We start from the raw sequence: 17,938 nt of genomic DNA on the forward strand, positions 1-17,938 counted from the left end.
ATGTTATCGGCCCATAGTATCTCTCCACGTTTGGAAGAATCACAGTTCTCTCTGTGGCCACAATGATCCCTTGCTGTTAGAATTGGCAAGACTCCAAGTGGCAAACCTCAAACATGATCAAATTACTTGTTGAAGGTTTTGGGTGGCTGATAAGACCTTTGTCTCCTCTCTCCTAGTTTGAAACCAATATAAGGAATAGATACAAAAGTCAGCCTGCCAAAAAATGAAAATATCTATCAGCAAGAAATGCTATACAAATAGCTTCTGTGCTTAAAGCTATAGCAAACATTGATTTTCTGCCAGTTTCCCCTGTGTATATTCCTGATTTGTAACATAAGCAAAAAGCAATTGATCTGAGTTCTCTGATCCCTTTCTTCTCCTTTGCTCTACATCACAGAGATGCTGAGTTCTAAAGATAGCTTTTCCCAGGGCCCCTGTTAGTTGGTAGCTGTCTTCCCACTTGGAAGACAGGGAGAGGGAGAATTACTCTGCCTTTCCCTCCCGCACACCTCCAATCGCTTGCAGGTGGCTCCTACTAGCTGAGGCCTGCCTGCCCTAGTGGCTTCTCATTGTGGTAACCTCTGAGTTGCACCAGCATCCGGTTTGTCTTCTCAGATTCTTCCATCACCGATGAGAGAAAACTACCTGCGTTGATTTTTCTCATTTTAAATACAGTGACTTATCTTTTTCTTAGCATAATACTATCCAGGTCCATCCAAATGTGGACTCCAAGGAACAAAATATGATGAACAAAAATAGATCCAGAGACATAGAAGCATGGAACAGAGTGACGACCTTCAGAGGGAAGGCAGAGGAGGGTGGGTGGGTGGGAAGAGATCGACCAATGAACTTGTGTGCATATATGCATAAACTGTGGACACAGACAATAGGGTGATGAAGACCTGGGGTGGGGGGTGGGGGTGGGCTAGAAAGGGTCAATGGGGGGGGGAAAGGGAACATATGTAATACTTTCAACAATATAGATAAAAAATAATAAACACAGTGACTTATCTTTCTGGTTGGAACCTGAATAATATATTTAATTAAATATACTATATTTAACACTAGAGGCCCAGTGCACAAAATTTGGGCATGGGGTAGGGGGCGTCCCTTCAGCCCAGCCTGCACCCTCTCCAATCCAGGACCCCTTGGGGGATCAGGCCTAAACCAGCAGTCGGACATACCTCTCACAATCCTGGACCGCTGACTCCTAATCGCTCAACTGCCTGCCTTCCTGGTTGCCCCTAACTGCCCCCCTCTGCCATCCTGATCACCCCTCACTGCCTCTGTGTGCTGGCCTGGTTGTCCCTAACTTCCCCCCCCTGCCAGCCAGGTCACCTCCAACTGTCCCCTCCCTGCCAGCCTGGTTGCTCCTAACTGCCTCTCCCCTGCCAGCCTGGTTGCCCCTAACTGACCCCCCCCTGTGGCCTGGTCGCCCCCAAGTGCCCCTCCCCTGTCACCCTGGTTGCCCCTCATGGCCCCCCTGCTGGCCTGGTCGCCCCATGCAGCCTGCTTGTTCAGTTGTTTGGTCATCCCTCTCTAACCCCCCTGCCAGCCTGGTCATAGGCAGCCATCTTGTGAGGGTGTGAGGGTTAATTTGCATATTACCTCTTTATTATCTACACTAATAAAAGACAAGCATGCAAATTGACCATACCTTCGCTATGCCTTAAGCCACGCCCACCAGCCAGTCAGAGTGACTATATGCAAATTAACCCAACCAAGATGGTGGCAGGCAGCCACAGATCTGGAGCAAGCAGGAGGCTTGGTTGCCCCAATGATGGAGGAAGCCAAGCTTCCCCACCTGCCACAGCCCGCTCTGAGCTCCACTCAAAGCAACAAAGTTTTAAATATAGAAGGTAAATAAGCCCCAGATACCTGCGTTCAGCTGACAGTGGCCACGGAGCTGGAGCAAGCAGGAGGCTTCCCTCCCGCCCACCCTGGCTGGCTCTGAGCTCCTCTGAAGGCTACAAAGTTTCAATTATAGAAGGTAAATAAATCCCAGAATAAAGAGAGAGAGAGAGAGAGAGAGAGAGAGAGAGAGAGAGAGAGAGAGAGAGAAAGGAGAGGCTGGGAGCTTCCATTGCCGGGGGCTTAGCTAGCCTGAAAATGGCCCTCAGCCCCTCACCCAGACTGGCCAGGCACCCTAAAGGGGGTGTGGCCAGCCTGAAAACATCCACCAGCCCCTCACCCAGGGTGGCCAAACCTCCATGAGGTGAGGGTCCCCACTGGGGGTGGGGGGCTTGACCAGCCTGCAAACAGCCATCAGCCCCTCACCCAAACTAGCCAGGCACCCCAGTGGGGACCCATGCCCTGAAGGGGGTGTGGCCAGCCTGCAAACAGCCATCAGCCCCTCACACAGGCTGTCCAGGCACCCCAGCGTGACCCCCACCCTGATCTGGGACACCCTTCAGGGCAAACCAGCTGGCCCCCACCCATGCACCAGGCCTCTATCCTATATAATAAAACGGTAATATGCAAACTGACCCTAGCAGCAGAATGACTGGAAATGACTGGTCACTATGACACACACTGACCACCAGGGGGCAGATGCTTAATGCAGGAGCTGCCTCCTGGTGGTCAGTGTGCTCCCACAGGGGGAGCTCTGCTCAGCAACAAGCCAGGCTGATGGCTACCAATACAGCAGTGGTGGTAGGAGCCTCTCCTGCCTCCTCAGCAGTGCTAAGGATGTCCGACTGCAGCTTAGGCCTGCTCCCCGCTGGTAAGTGGACATCCCCCGAGGGCTCCCAGGCAGCCAGAGGGATGTCTGACTGCAGCTTAGGCCCAATTCCCCAGGGAGCGGGCCTAAGACAGCAGGTGGTCACCCCTCAAGGGGTCCCAGACTGCAAGAGGGCACAGGCCAGGCTGAGGGACCTGCCCCCCGAGTGCACAAATTTTTGTGCACTGGGCCTCTAGTATAGGATAATATAATGCTCTCAATATTATACAAGACCAATAGAAGTATAAAGTTTTTGCATTTCTTTTGAAGTCACAGGCAAGACACTGACCATTTTGCCACACAAGATCCTTGCATATATTTTACCTACAATTTAGTACCTGTAAGCTTGCTCTGAACAATAAAAACTATGTAATTCAAAATGCCTAAATGTTTCCCTTCTTTCTACTTGTCTACCTCAGAAATCATAGCTAAAATTTGTCCTTAATGGCAATAAGTTAACGCATCCCAGTTGTCTACTATATCCGTCTATCCTCTTTTTTAAATCGAGTTTCCCTTTTAAAAATTTTGTAATTTTTGACACTTTTGTCCAGATTTATAGGTTTTAATATTGTTTCAAACTCACTGGAAAAACAGATGATATATGTAGCACTAACATAAGCATTGTTTTCTTAATTAAAAAGCCACGCTACATTTGAATCTTATGAGGAATAATGAATTGTTATAAATGACACACACATTATATTCATCAAGATAGATCAAGTTACACTGTGGTAGCAAATTAACAAATAGCACCATAATCTCAGATGCTTAAAATCACAAAGGTTTCTTTTTTACATTATTTGTCAATATGGTTTAATGGTGGCTCTGCTCAGTGGTTAGAGCGTCAGCAAGGCTGGGAAGGTGCTGCCAGCTTGTGAGGCACCATCTCAACATAAGCTTCAGGGCTGCCACAAGAGGGAAGGAGACCAAGGAGAACCTCATGCTAGTTCTTAAAAGCTTCAATGCAAAAGTAGCATCTCGCATTCACGCACACTTCATTGGCTAACGCAAGTCACATGAACTCTCTTCAAGGAAGCCTGTGCAAGAAGGAATAAGCTAGACATTTTGGTGAGCACTGTTCATCGCTATCACACTTACTACGTTAAACATTCGAACTGCCGGCAGCCAATTCCAGCGTGTCATCATTGCAAGCGTTTCATCAAAAGGTTGATGGAACTAGGGCTGAGTCATACAGGTTGTCACCTGTTGGGAATGGCTGAGGGCATTTCCCCAAACCTGAAAAGGATGATTGCTTGGCTGCCAGACAGCTCAGGGCATCTTAATCTACATGTTATTGCCTCCTACTGGCCAAACACCTGAACAGCCACATGCACATTCTTCCAATCTGACAATGGAATCTGTACCTAACCCTACCCTTTGAAGTGTATATCTCCACCTCACCTTAGGACAATTTGTATTAATAAATAGCAAGGGTTCCTGAGACAAAGAGATCTTAGTTTCTTTAGCTAGGCTCCTCTGACCCCCAAATGCCTTTCAAAATTATGCTTCAACTCTGGACTCTTTATTAAGTTATACCAGCCGTGGGCAAACTACGGCCCGCGGGTTTGAAATGAATAAAACTAAAAAAAAAAAGACCGTACCCTTTTATGTAATGATGTTTACTTTGAATTTATATTAGTTCACACAAACACTCCATCCATGCTTCTGTTCTGGCCCTCTGGTCCAGTTTAAGAACCCATTGTGGCCCTCGAGTCAAAAAGTTTGCCCACCCCTGAGTTATACACAGCCCTTCTCCAGATTGCTGAACCCTTCTTAATGCCAGAACAACAACCCCGGCATGAACAACACAAAAAGGAGCAAATATGAAAGTAGAAATCTCCCAATCAAAAATAACAATGTTAATGTTTGAGTAAAAAAGGCTGCTTTTTCAAAAAAATCCCCACTCGAGGATATGTTTTCCATTGATTTTTTTTTTTTTTTTGACAGACTGGAAGAAAAGGAGGGGAGAGAGAGGGAGGGAGGGAGGGAGGGAGGGAGGGAGGGAGGGAGGGAGAGAGAGAGAGAGAGAGAGAGAGAGAGAGAGAGAGAGAGAGAGAGAGAGAGAGAGAGGAGACAGATTGGACAGATTGATTTGTTGCTTCCCAAATGCACCCTTACCAGGGACCAGGGATTGAGTCTGCAACTGAGGTATGTGCCCTTGATGGGGAATTAAACCAGTGACCCTTCAGTTCATGGGCCAACATCTAACTACTGAGCAAAACTAGCTAGGGCCTCAAGTTTTCTTTTGATCTTCTTCTCTCGTCTTGTAATCTTTTTATTTTTAACCCTTCTACATTTTTAGCTATTTTTGTAAAACAAAGCATGTATTTAGGTAATATCTAAGATTATAAAGAACAAGCTCTCTGCTTCTGATGTAATCAACCTTCAAATGCCAGTATATGTTCCTTAGTGCTCCCCCACACCTATACTCCATGTATATGGATAGGTCTGCAGATGTTTTCTTTCTAATAACTTTATCTTTGAACATGTCATCTTTTCCCTGAAGAGTCTGGGAATAGATGAGGAAATATTCAAATTAAGATACTTTTACTATCTGCTATATCCTTAGCCTTAACAGCATACACTTTCCTCAATTTTTTGCACTAAGAGGTCTGGGATGGTAAAACCCCTTAAGTCACAAACTCACTGAACCCCACTAAAAAAAAAAACAACATCTTTCTTGGCAATGTGCCTGGACTGCTGACCACAAAAAGGTCTGTCTTTAACATTTCTTCTTAGGATGCACCTTTTGTAGTGCAGAATAAATATCTCTGTAACACTGCTCCCCCTCCCCCCCCCATACTTGCCTATGTTCTTAGATCTCAACACTCTGACCAAATGATCATCAGATTTGGGTTTGAGAATTGTGACCCTTTCGTAAAGGGGAAATTGTATCCTGCCTGAGGTTGGAGAATATGTATGTTGGCTCTCAGCACCCTCCGTCGCCATAAGTCAAATTTCATAGTATTTGGCAGGTTTCCTCCGGGTTTGAGGTTATGGCTGTTTCCTTGTTTCACTGAAGATGGCTTTTATTCCGCCTCTACATTTCACATGTTGTTGCTCTTGCTGGCGAATTTCAATAACAGGGAGTAAAAATTACTTTCTTCTGCTATGTTTAATCAGAAATGAGAATTTTAATGATCAGAAGAAACTCTAGAGCTAAGTTTTTACAGCTAAAAAGATTATGTTTCTGTAATCATGTATAGAGGCTATGTACATTTTAACATTCTAATAATGACTGTACCATACCACTTTGCTTATTTTAATAAATGTTTTAGATCTCAAAACTCATGGTTCATGCAATAGCATGAATCAGATTAGATGAGAGCAGAAAGCAAACTATGTTATAACACAGAATCACTATTTTAAAATGTATATTTCTCATATATAAAATATTAAAAAAAGAAATGCCTGGCATAGAGTATGTGCTCAAAATTAAGTTTATTTCCTTCTAGTAAGGATATACAGTAGACAAAAAGAAGAGGTTACAATTGTGAACACATCTTTGCTAAGGCTTTTAGCTGCCTATTGGGACCTACTAATAAGAGAGGCTATCCTTCCTATACAATAAAAAGGTAATATGCAAATTGGCCCTAATGGCGGAATGACCAGTCGCTATGATGCGCCCTGACCACCAGGGGGAAGACGCTCAATGTGGGAGCTGCCCCCTGGTGGTCAGTGCACTTCCACAGGGGGAGCACTCCTCAGCCAGAAGCCGGCTCATGACTGGCCAGCGCAGCGATGGTGGCAGGAGCCTCTCCTGCCTCCATGACAGCGCTAAGGATGTCCGACTAACAGCTTAGGCCGGCTCCCTGCGAGCCTAAGTCATTAGTCGGACATCCCCCGAGGTCTCCCAGGCTGCCAGAGGGATGTCTGACTGCCAGCTTAGGTCCACTTAAGCCTTCAGTCAGACATCCCCCGAGAGGTCCCAGACTGCGAGAGGATGCAGGCTGGGCTGAGGGACACCCCCTCCCAAGCGCATAAATTTTCGTGTGCCAGGCCTCTAGTTTGTATTATAATAAAAGCAGGATCCAAAATATTTAGCCTGCTGCGTATTTTGCTCTTCCCAGGCTCACAAATCTTGGACTAAAGGTGCTAATTATTTACAATTAACATATCTTTCAAACAAGACTCTGTAAGTATATGTGAGTCAATGTCCCTCTAAGGGTGGAGTGGAAGATGATTCTGTAACACTAATTATGACCCAAATCCTCGATTCCCACACATAGCACACAAGGCGACAGAGGCTTAGTGTTGATAACAAACACAACCTAATAGCAAATGTACCCTTTCCTCCTTGTATTACAGACAACAAGGATGCTGCTCCTGAGAGTGGCCTGAACCACTGACTCAGCTCACACAGTCTCCCACGGCCTTTACACACCCGCAAGGTCACCCAGTTCACTCCCGAGTGTGATAATGAGCAGAGTCTGAGAGTCTGCAAAGCACAGCAGCACAACTCAGATACATCTAGCATGTTTTTATTTTAAGCCAAGAATTAGGTAAAAAGACCTTGAATAACTCCTGGAAAATTAAATTCGATAAACATCACTGGCAGGTTATTTGGAAAGTTCAACTTTTCCAAAAGGTCTGGGGTCTCACAATTTGTTTTTTTGTTTGTTTGTTTGTTTGAAGTCAAAGTCATCTGTGATGTGCTCTGTACTCACGTACGTTCAATTCTGGGCCTGAGATTCAGGTCTTATTCCCTCTCCCCATCAATTCAATAAGACAATTAATTAATGACTGACCACCTGGTTGCCAGGTAGTGAGACAATAGAGAGGAACCAGTTAACAGTCTTGTCTTTAAATAGTCGCTCGCTGAGAACCACGGGGTCTTTCCAAATGTCATTTAATTCAATTCTTACTATAATCCTAGAAGGGAGGTGTTGTTATGCTCATTTCACACATTAGAAAGCGTGGCTTAGAGGGTTAAGTGACGTGCCCAAGGACACACACCTGGGAAGGATGGAGCCAGGAGCAGAACAAAATACAACAAACTGGGTGGCTTAGACAACTGACACTTATTATCTCACAGTTCTGAACACTAGAAGTCCCAAACAGGATTGTGGACAGGGCTGGTCTCCCCTCTGAGGACCCACTCCAGGACCCTCCTCCTAGATGACCATTTCATGTCAACATGGCATCCCCCATAGATGTGTCTGTCTCTAAGTTTCCCCATTCCATAAGGACACAAGTCATATTGTTCAGCGCTCACCCTGATGGCCTCATTTTAACTCGATTACCTCTGGAAAGACCCTGGCTCTCAACAGGGTCAGGTTCTGAGGTACCAGGGTTAGTTAGGACTTCGGCACAGGAAGTGGGGGTGGGGAGGGGGAGACACAGTTTAACCCGTAACAGACTTCACTGTGAAGTTTTGGTGGAAAGGACCCCAGGCACTATTCTCTTTTCCAAACTGGCTTGTATACGAGGCTCATGTTACCCTTATGATTCACTTTGAGCTACTTTATCACTCCTTAAAATGGCACTTTTATCAATGGAGGCTATTTCTGGAGGGAGGATTCAAAATGAACATTGATTTTGTTAACTTAGGACAGTTTTTCTTTCTTTCTTTCTTCAAGATTCAGGTAAAATCTCCACGTTCCAGAAACTTCTGATAAATTCACTCCAAGCTGATGATGACCGACCATCCCTTTCCATTTCCAGGCCACTATGGGAACAATGGGGTGGATGCAACTGGGCATCACACTTCAATCCAAAATAATACAACACTTTCTTGTAAGTGGAATCATTTGTCAGTGAGCTGTTACACTTCCAAGCATGATACCCAAAGCAGAAACCATAAAATGAAAAGACTGATCTGAAGAGATGAAGAACATAAAACTAAACTAAAATTTATAAAATGGGGAAAGTATTTGCTGAATATGTGACGAAGACGAAAAGTTATTCTTAATGTTCATTCACTCAATAATCACTCACTGAGCCCTGCTGTGCATCAGGCTCCGTTTAGGAGCGGAGGTTGCAAGGTGAGCAAGACTGAATCCCAGTCTCACAGAGTCAGCACATCAACCAGACCTCCTCTGACACTCCAGGGAAATGCTGGAAGCTACCCATTGTCTACACTATCAGGAAAGTGTAAACAAGGAACCCAGAAGACTGATGGACCTTGAGCTTTGGCAAGGGCCAAAGCTATGCACCGATTGTTTAGTGGAGACAATGGTGGCTCAAGCAATTTCCTGACCTAATAGCCTCAAAGTAAATCTTTACTAATATTTACTGCCCTTTAAGGTAGTCTGTCTGCTACCGGAATTGCCTGCCTGACTAAGGGCAATATGTGTATCTAAAACTGAATAAAAGGCTGGTAGGGCCTAGGCACCAGTGAAGCCCTCCTACTAGAGTTGGGCTCTCTGCCTGGCCCCCTGTTTCCAAATTCATATTTCTTATCTAGTCTCATCATTTGTTGTGGCACTTCGTCAGGTCCCAAACGCAAGCCATAATATATATATATATATATATATATATATATATATATATATATATATTTTGTCTGCCAAATTGGCCAAATTTTCAAATTTAGTGATGTTGGTGAGGATGCATACTATAGACCTGCTCATAAACTTTTCAACAGCTTCTTAATGGAAAATCCCAAACTGTCCCCAACTTTCGCCTGAGCACATATACATGCTAAAATGTGCAATCCTGGGCTCTGCTGCAGAGATTCTGAATCCATGGGTTAGAAATGGGGTCCCAGAAACTTGTCTTTTGACTATGATAGGAAACTCTACTGCAAGTTATTCTCTGACCATGCTTGAGGATAGGTTGCTTAGAGTATGGGCAGGGTCAAGAAAATGGTCCCAGCTATGGAACTGTGCAGGACTGTCTTGCTCAATTAGACTTGATTAATTGATAGAAATATTTAACTACTAGAGACCCAGTGCACAGGATTTGTGCACTGGTGGGGGGCATGGCCTGTAGGTATCAGCCAGCTGTGGGAGTGCTGCTCATCCTGGTCAGCCAAGAGGCGTTCTCACTGTGGGAGCACACTGACCACCAGGGGGGTAGCTCCTGTGTTGAGCATCTGCCCCTTGGCAGTCTGTGCGTCAGAGCGACTGGTCGACTGGTTGTTCTGGTCATTCTGTCATTTGGTCACTGGGCTTTTATTATATAGGATAAGACAAAAAGTATCAAGTGTAGGCCATTGTAATTCACCTAGTTATTAGTAACAGGAAAGCTACATATTATAGGCATCTCATTTGGGCAGCTTTACCAGAAAGCTACAGCTTTACACTCCCCAGGGAACCACAGGTCTATCCCCTGCAGGTCGCAGGGGGAAGGAACTGGACAGGGAGGAGGATGGGTGCATGTGCAGTGAGTTGGGGTGATGTGGGGAAGTACTTGACTGTCAGTCACACCTGGGAACAAGTTATTGGCCAGAATGGGTGTGGCCACTGCAAGGGCCTGAAATTTGGGATATTTCAATCCCTTGAACACAGGAGTTTGCTCTTTTGGCAAACTGCACTTGACTCCTGGCTTGCGGGGCTCTCTCGCTCCTGCTTCCTGGCATTCGCTAGACTAATGGACTGCAGCTAGCCTGATGCTAACTGGACCTGGATGCATCATGGGAGGGAAATTCTGGACACTGGCTTTGCTTTTAGGTCTACTGAAACCCAGCTACACTCCTTCTAGGACTGGAACAGGACTCTGGAAACCCAAGGGTGTAATTCCATGAAAATAAAAATCTCTCATCCTCCTGTGCGAGTCTCAGAAAATTCTTTTCCTGGAGATATTGTGAAGACACCATCCCCAGCACCCAGTGGGGGAGAGGACGCCCCAACTTCTCCAATAACAAAGTCATGCTTGCTACTGGTGGGCTTTGACCCTGGGCCACACACAGTTCAGTTTTTAAGATATTTATTCTCTTTGGCCCAGCAAGTCAACTTAAAAATTTTTTACCCTAAGGATATAATCAGGTCTTATTCAAAACACTGGTAGACTTATAGAAACTATTTAAGAGTTTGGAATAAGAAGAGGATGAGGCTAATCTTGATCATTTTTTCCTTGAAATGCTGGCTTTGAGAGAGAACTTGCAAGGGAAGAGCACTCCACTGGTGTCCCACATTTGCAGACTTTGTTTTGCAACTGTTTTCTGGTTACTATGGCAACTTCTGGATGTCTCCGTGTAAATGGGAATTTGGGGAGCTTATTTTTGAGAAGAAAAAAAAAAAAGAATAGTGCTTTCTTTTTATCCTGGTAAGCTTGTTCTGTGCTGTCAAATTACATTCCGACAGCGAGGTTCAATCTAGAACATGCTTCATTAGAGACTGAATAATAAAATATTTCCAGGGATTGACAGTTCTTTTTCATTCATATTTTTATGTATTTGCTTTCACTGAATTCAAGAGATTAAACTGAAGTGCTAAATACTTGCTATCCTTTTAAATAATTCAGAAATAGATCCTCACTTGAAGAATTTGACACATGTGAGTGTGGTCGTGGCATCTGTGGAATGAGGCACAAGGAAAGAACACGGCCCTGGGTCAGTCAGACCTGGACACTCAGCCAGTGTTCTGACACCCTGAGCCTCAGTTTCCTCTATACAATAAGAATCAGAAATAATATAATTATACAGTGTCTACAACAATGTCAAGTCCTTTGAGCAGGTTCTCAGGAAAACATGATAGCTATTCTTACCAAAGAAAAAAATAAAAGCAAGCCCAGAAACACCCCACATCTATTAGATTTGGTTTAAAACAATTAGGCTTTTCACTGGAAAATGGAATACATTAAAAAAACATAATACATATCAGCACTATTTGAATTGGACTTCTTCAGGTTTCAGCGTATCCTGTATAATAAAAGGCTAATATGCAAATCGACCTAACGGCGAAATTACCGGTCACTATGACCTGCACTGACCACCAGGGGACAGACGCTCAATGCAGGAGCTGCCCCCAAGTGGTCAGTGTGCTCCCACAGCGGGTGCGCTACTCAGCCAGAAGCTGGGCTCACGGCTGGTGAGCACAGCAGCGGTGGCAGGAGCCTCTCCAGCTTCCACAGTAGTGCTAAAGATGTCCGACTGATGGCTTAGGTCTGCTTTCCGCGAGGAGCAGGCCTAAGCCGTCAATCGGACATCTCCCGAGGGCTCCTGGACTGTGAGAGGGCACAGGCCGGTCTGAGGAACCCTCCCTGAGTGCACAAATTTCATGCATCGGGCCTCTAGTTTATAATAATATCATTAGATACTCATCAGTAAGTAATAGGAAAAGACTGTGGGGATTTTGTAAGATGAAGGAACATGACAGATAAGCTTGTATAAAGGAAGTCTGAGATCCTTAAAACTTTATACCAGTGTGAAAAGATGTAGTGAGCTAAGTTGGCAAAGTAGATAGCAAAGGCCAAGCTTTTAAGCTTATAGAAGTCACGGTAACTAAGGGCCAGGAGCCGCCAATTACCCATGATAGATGAGGGGACGCTGTGGGGACAGGGCTCGACTTCTCTCAGACAAGTGAGTCACTTCCGAAGGAAGTTAGCACTGAGGCAGGGAGAGGCTTCCCCACGGTTTTCCGGTAGCACTGACTCTCATGTGTCTCTGTCCCTTGGTTTGCTGTTTATTAAACCTTGTATGAAGGAACAGGGTTTTTGATGGGGCATGCTACATCAGACTCCTTAATTTCTACTCTGCCTTTATTCCTTAATCTTTAATTATTGTGACAAATTAGAGCACCACAGATGATCACATGGACAAAATGTTGACACAAACACAAATGCCAATTTTGTAAAGCAAAACAAGATATTCTGAAATTTAAAACTACGTAAAGGTAACAAACTGTCAAATCTCAGAGGGAATGTGGGGGGTGGGTTGGGAAGAGATCAACCAAAGAACTTGTATGCATATATGCATAACCCATGGACACAGACTATAGGGTGGAGAAGCCTGGGGTGGGGGGCAGGTGCGGGCTAGAAGGGGTCAATGGGGGAAATAAGGGGACATATGTAATGCTTTCAAAAATAAAGATTAAAAAAATACTTTGTAAAAGTCCCCTGAAATGAAAGTAATAGTTTAAGGGTCCTTAAGTCCATATCATATGTGGCACATAAGCTCAACTTATAGAAGTTAGTCTATTGAAAAGTACTGACGCAGAACTGTAAAAACCACCACCAACAACAACAAAAGTAAGGGCCCAACACAGAAATAGATGTTAACGCCGTATTTTCAGTATCTGAATTTGGTTTCCATTTATTTGTCTTGTATCTAAGGTAGCACATTCAAGAGAGTGAAAATGGGGCGGGAAGAAAGGTCAGTTGATAGACTTTCCCAGAATGCTGATCCTCCCAGCTTATTGTCCTCCCCTGCTGCTTGTCACCAGAGACAGAGAATCTGGGAGCATGGTTTAAAAAGGAAACTGCCAGGACTAACGGTCAGCTGTGCATTGGGGGAACTGTCCCCACACCACCACCACCACACCACCCACTCCTTTCCCCACAGGGTTGCTGGATGACAGCTTCGTGACCCTCCATCTCCAGCCTGTAACTGGTTAAGGTCAGGGTCCCCTGACCACGGCGGGTCAATCCTGGCTCCTGCCTTCGGATCCCAGGTAAAATACAGGTGTCCAGTTAGATTTGAAGGTCAGATTAACAACAAATAGTATAAGTATGTCCCCAATATTACACCAAAACATACCCATATTACACTCTGTGGCAGTGTTCCCAGATCTGCCAGCGACAGCTGCCAATGCAGACAGCACGTCCTGCATCCCATGCACTAATCCAAATGCTTTATAAGTGATCCTCCACTGAATACACGAAAACATATGGAAACGTAAACACACACCAACACATGGGTAATTTGAGATTGGGAAGAATGAATTGTGTATTTTTAAATTGCAAGCATTATGCAAAAATTCCTATAATTAAGATATTTAATGAGTTGTCATTCATTAGCTGCAAACCAATTTGTATAAAATTGAAAAATATAAAAATTAAGAGCCTAGATGCTAATTCCTGCTCATTAAGTCGCTGTTGAGCTTGGGAAAGTCTTCTCGCTTCTCTGGATCTAGGTTTCCTACTCGGCAGCTGAGAGTTGGATGGGATCACGTGTAAGGTCCTTGCTGTCCCTAAAATCCCATGCCCTCCTCTAGGGTGCTAGCAGCCTCAGAGGACAGTCTCTCACCTCTGCAATCATCCTGTTGGTGTCTCCTAAGAAAAGCAGGTTCAGAGCCTCTTCCTCCGTGGTTGCCTGATGGCGAGACAGGTTTTTCAGGTGAATGTTCTGATCAGGGTCCTCCAATATTGTCACTTTCCTAGGACGTGGGAAAAACAGAAACGGGGTACTTTGAAAATGAAAGGAACTTGAAGTCTCTTTTTTTAATAGGCTTAGTTTTTAAAAGATGCAGGGTATGATGTCTGGAACTTATAAAAATCAAATAACACACGAGGCAGCAGACAGGACTCCATTCGCATCACACCCTGACATGACCTTGACAGCACATCAACTAGCTTCGGGGCTCCTGATTTAAAGCCACCTGTCTTTGCAATCATCAGCTCACTAAATCATCTTGAAACGCGTATTACCGAACTAAAAATGCAAATAGATAACCTTCTACCTATGTCAGGAAACTTGGCCATTTGTGTCATAATTCAGTTACTTACATCGGCAATGCACTAATTATTTTGCCGACTTTCCACCTTTTTTCCAATTTCAATTTATGTGACATGTGAAATTGGTCAGCTCAGTCATTTAAACATGATGAGAATTGAGGCATCTGTCCTCCCTCTAGGAGTCATTGCCTTGTCTAGTTTTTTTTTTTTTTTTTTTTTTTATCAACAGGAGTAAAACATTCTCAAGAAGTCTTCTAAAAGCTTTACTTTGTCATTATTATTTTTATGTCCATCAGATGTGCTTCTTCATCCTTTTTCTTTTATGATATGCCCTTTCCTTCCATTACATCCTTGTAGTCAGAGTCTTGGGGCTGGAATTATGTTCATCTATCACAACTGCCTTCACGGGCATCCGAGCGTCAACGCCGTGTCCTCCCAGGTGAGTCCTAACCCTGCGCCCAGAGTGGCTTGTCCATATTCTCCTTAAAGTCCTTGAGCACTTTATGCAACTGAATACAACTTGGCCAAACTCCCCCTACTTTGCTTCAAAGGCCTCCAGATGCAAGCAATGAAATTAGTGGACAGAGTTCCCGTCTGCCTTTTGAGTTTTGCCTTCCTGACCTTCTTAAGAATTGTTAAGGGAAGGAAATCTTATCATTTACAAGTACTGCACTTGCTTGACTTGAGATAATAAGTAAAGATGGGCATCTTCTGGCATTACATCTCTAAAAATACAATTGGCAAGTAAACATTTGTCACTCGCTTGTTTATAAAAACACACCTACAATATCTTAAAAATGAAGATTTTTCAAATACCATAATTCTCACCCTTCCCTTTTATAAGGAGGTTATCTGACTTTCAGATGTAATTTGTGGGCATTTAGAGTACTAATCACGGGAAGAAAGTGTAGCTCTCTCCGCACATCTGTGACCAATATGTCACTAATTATGTGATTTTTTGCCGAGTTTTGGACTCCTTTTTGTCTCCTTCAACAATACCAACTAAGATGGAAAAAGATCTCTTCCTTTAATGAAAACAAGTGTATTTTATTTATTTTTCAGCAAGACTCATAAGTAAGCTTATTAAAAATGTTTGTGAGTCCAAAAATGCTTGGAAAACATGAAGGCATCTTTAACTGAAATGGATGAATTGTGTTCTATTTTTAGGAACCTCCTTTATTCCTTCAATTTTGTTTTCACCCTGATCCTTTTGAAGTGCTCGAGAAGATTTGACTAAATTCAATCCCTAGGGACACAGAAGTTAGAAAACGTCCTAAACCCACAGTCTCTGGGTAATATTGGAAGGAAGATAAAAGTATGAAATAAGCGATAAGACGGTACATAAAAGTGGGAGGAGAGTCCTGTCTGTTTCAACATGAAGATAAAAAGAATTCTCCAACTCTGAGGCAGTCACCTCTCATGTGTGTGGTGAGGCCAAGACAGATGCAGTGCTATTCTGTGTGAGTTCAGAAGAGGGGGAGGGAGCAGCAGAAAGTGAGTCAAAGAGGATGCTCGTACTCACTGGGCACCAAGCAGGCCAGACACCTGCGGTGTTTCATTTAATCCAGGTGTCCCCAACTTGGCTGCCACAGGAACTACCTGGGCACTTAAACAAAACAAGACAAACACTGGTGCAAGGTCCCTCCTGAGATTCTGATTTGAGTGTCCTGGGGTGTGGTCTGGGTATCAGAATCTGTAAAAGCTCTAGGCATTTCTCATGTGCAGCTAAGATTGAGAGCCACTAGCTTCATCTTTCCTTACCCTTCAAGGCAGACATATGGGGAGGTTTCTGGTTGCTTCATCTTACTTTCCACCCAGCTCCACCTCATGCCCAACTGGGAAAGTTATTCATCTTCTTGGTTGTCACTGAAGTCACTCTTAAGCCACATCTAATGGGCAAGATCACATCTTAATAGCCTGTCCTTCCCTGGAAAGTTCCTTTTCTGCCTCCCTGACCATGCAACTGCTTGGTCAACTAGGCACCACAACAGTAACTAAAGCTCAGGCGAGGATTATGGGTCCACCTAAACTTCCACAGGGTTTATATCATTGCTGAGTCAACCTAAGTGATAGTAAGGACACAGCATACATATATCTCTCACCATTATTTCACTGAAATAAAAAACATGGAAAACAAGCAACTATGGCAGGGGTCCTCAAACTTTTTAAACAGGGGGCCAGTTCACTGTCCCTCAGACTGTTGGAGGGCCGGATTATAGTTTAAAAAAAAAAACTATGAACAAATTCCTATGCACATTGCACATATCTTATTTTGAAGTAAAAAAACAAAACGGGAACAAATACAATATTTGTATTTGCATGTGGCCCACGGGCCGTAGTTTGAGGACCCCTGAACTATGGCATTCTAAGAGTGTTTATTTACTGGACAACCCAAATGAATTTAGGATCATATTTCTACTAGAGGCCGGGTGCATTAATTCATGCACAGGTGGGGTACTGTGGCCTGGCCGGTGATCGGGGCCATTGGGGCCGGCCAGCAGGTGGGAGGGATCCCAAGGGTTTGGATGTAGGAGTGCACTGACTGTGAGGTGGCAGCTCCTATGTTGAGCATCTGCCCCCTGGTGGTCAGTGTGCATCATAGTGATCGGTCAACTGGTCGACCAGTTGTAATGGTCGCTTAGGCATATATGTGTGTGTGTGTGTGTGTGTGTGTGTGTGTGTATTAGAAGTCTGATGCATGAAATTCATGCAAGAGTATGCCTTCCTTTCCCCAGCTGCTGGCACCGGCTTCCCTCTGGCATCCGGGACGCGGGCTTCCCTCACAGCCCCGGCTTCCTCCGGAAGGGCGTCCAATCTAATTAGCATATTATACTTTTATTATTATAGATAGAAATAATAATTAGGAGCATAAGGTAGAAAGTGTTTGTGAAATGTCACCAGTGACATTTGGCTAAGCTACTTTTTTTTCTGATGCAGAGCCTTTGATCTCCAGTGTGGCTACTTCAGAACCACTGAACTTCTGTATTTGCTGGTCCAGCTTTGTCAGTTTGATCAAAATAACTCTGCACATGCCCCCTTCTCTGCATGTCATTTTCAGCTGTCTTTCATAGCGTACCGCTACATGTTTCTCTGACCTCTGATATTATGGTTCCCTCTCTATTTTCTGATTTCTTGCCCAGGGAGACTTTGAAACATAAATAAAAAGGCAGGTTGGTGTCCAAAGTAATTTAGCTTCTTTCATGGCTGTGCCCCTGCTTAGGGCGCATCTTGGGGCACCTTATGAAGGACTCCATCTCTGGCATCCATATGGATTCTTCTGCGGTGCAAATTTCTCTCTCCAATCAGGATCGCCCTGGCCAGCTCTTCTCCTTCCATTGTTCCCTGGTTTCTGCCCAATCCCTTGGGTAGGAAGCTCTGGACTTCCCTTATTGCCCTGCCTGTACTCATTGAAAAATCCCTTTTTTATTAAGCCTTGAGCCTGCGTGTCAGCCCCATCCCCTCTCACGCCTTTGCTCAGAAAAGCCCAATCATGCCCTGGGTACTACCTCTCACCTAGGTGGGCTAATCTGGGAGTGAGAATGTCTTAAACTGCTGCGGGTGGAATGCTTTTTCAAAGTTGGAGGAAATAGGAACCATTAGCAAAAGTTTCTCCTCAAGTTGCTTCCTTCCTGGCACTTTCTTTCCCCCACTCCCTCACAAATC

The 17,938-nt window shown here is 44.3% G+C and overlaps 1 protein-coding gene across 1 annotated transcript in view; it reads right to left on the reverse strand.

The window, feature by feature from the left end:
• The window catches only part of KIF6 (kinesin family member 6), a 380,047-nt gene that overhangs the window by 249,903 nt on the left and 112,206 nt on the right, over positions 1-17,938 (reverse strand). The window contains exon 6 of the mRNA XM_081094290.1: positions 13,848-13,977. Coding sequence (XP_080950416.1) covers positions 13,848-13,977 — 130 coding nt within the window. The remainder of the gene's footprint in view (positions 1-13,847; positions 13,978-17,938) is intronic.

This window comes from Myotis nattereri (assembly GCF_964212035.1).
Source record: "Myotis nattereri genome assembly, chromosome: 6".
Taxonomy (NCBI): domain Eukaryota; kingdom Metazoa; phylum Chordata; class Mammalia; order Chiroptera; family Vespertilionidae; genus Myotis; species Myotis nattereri.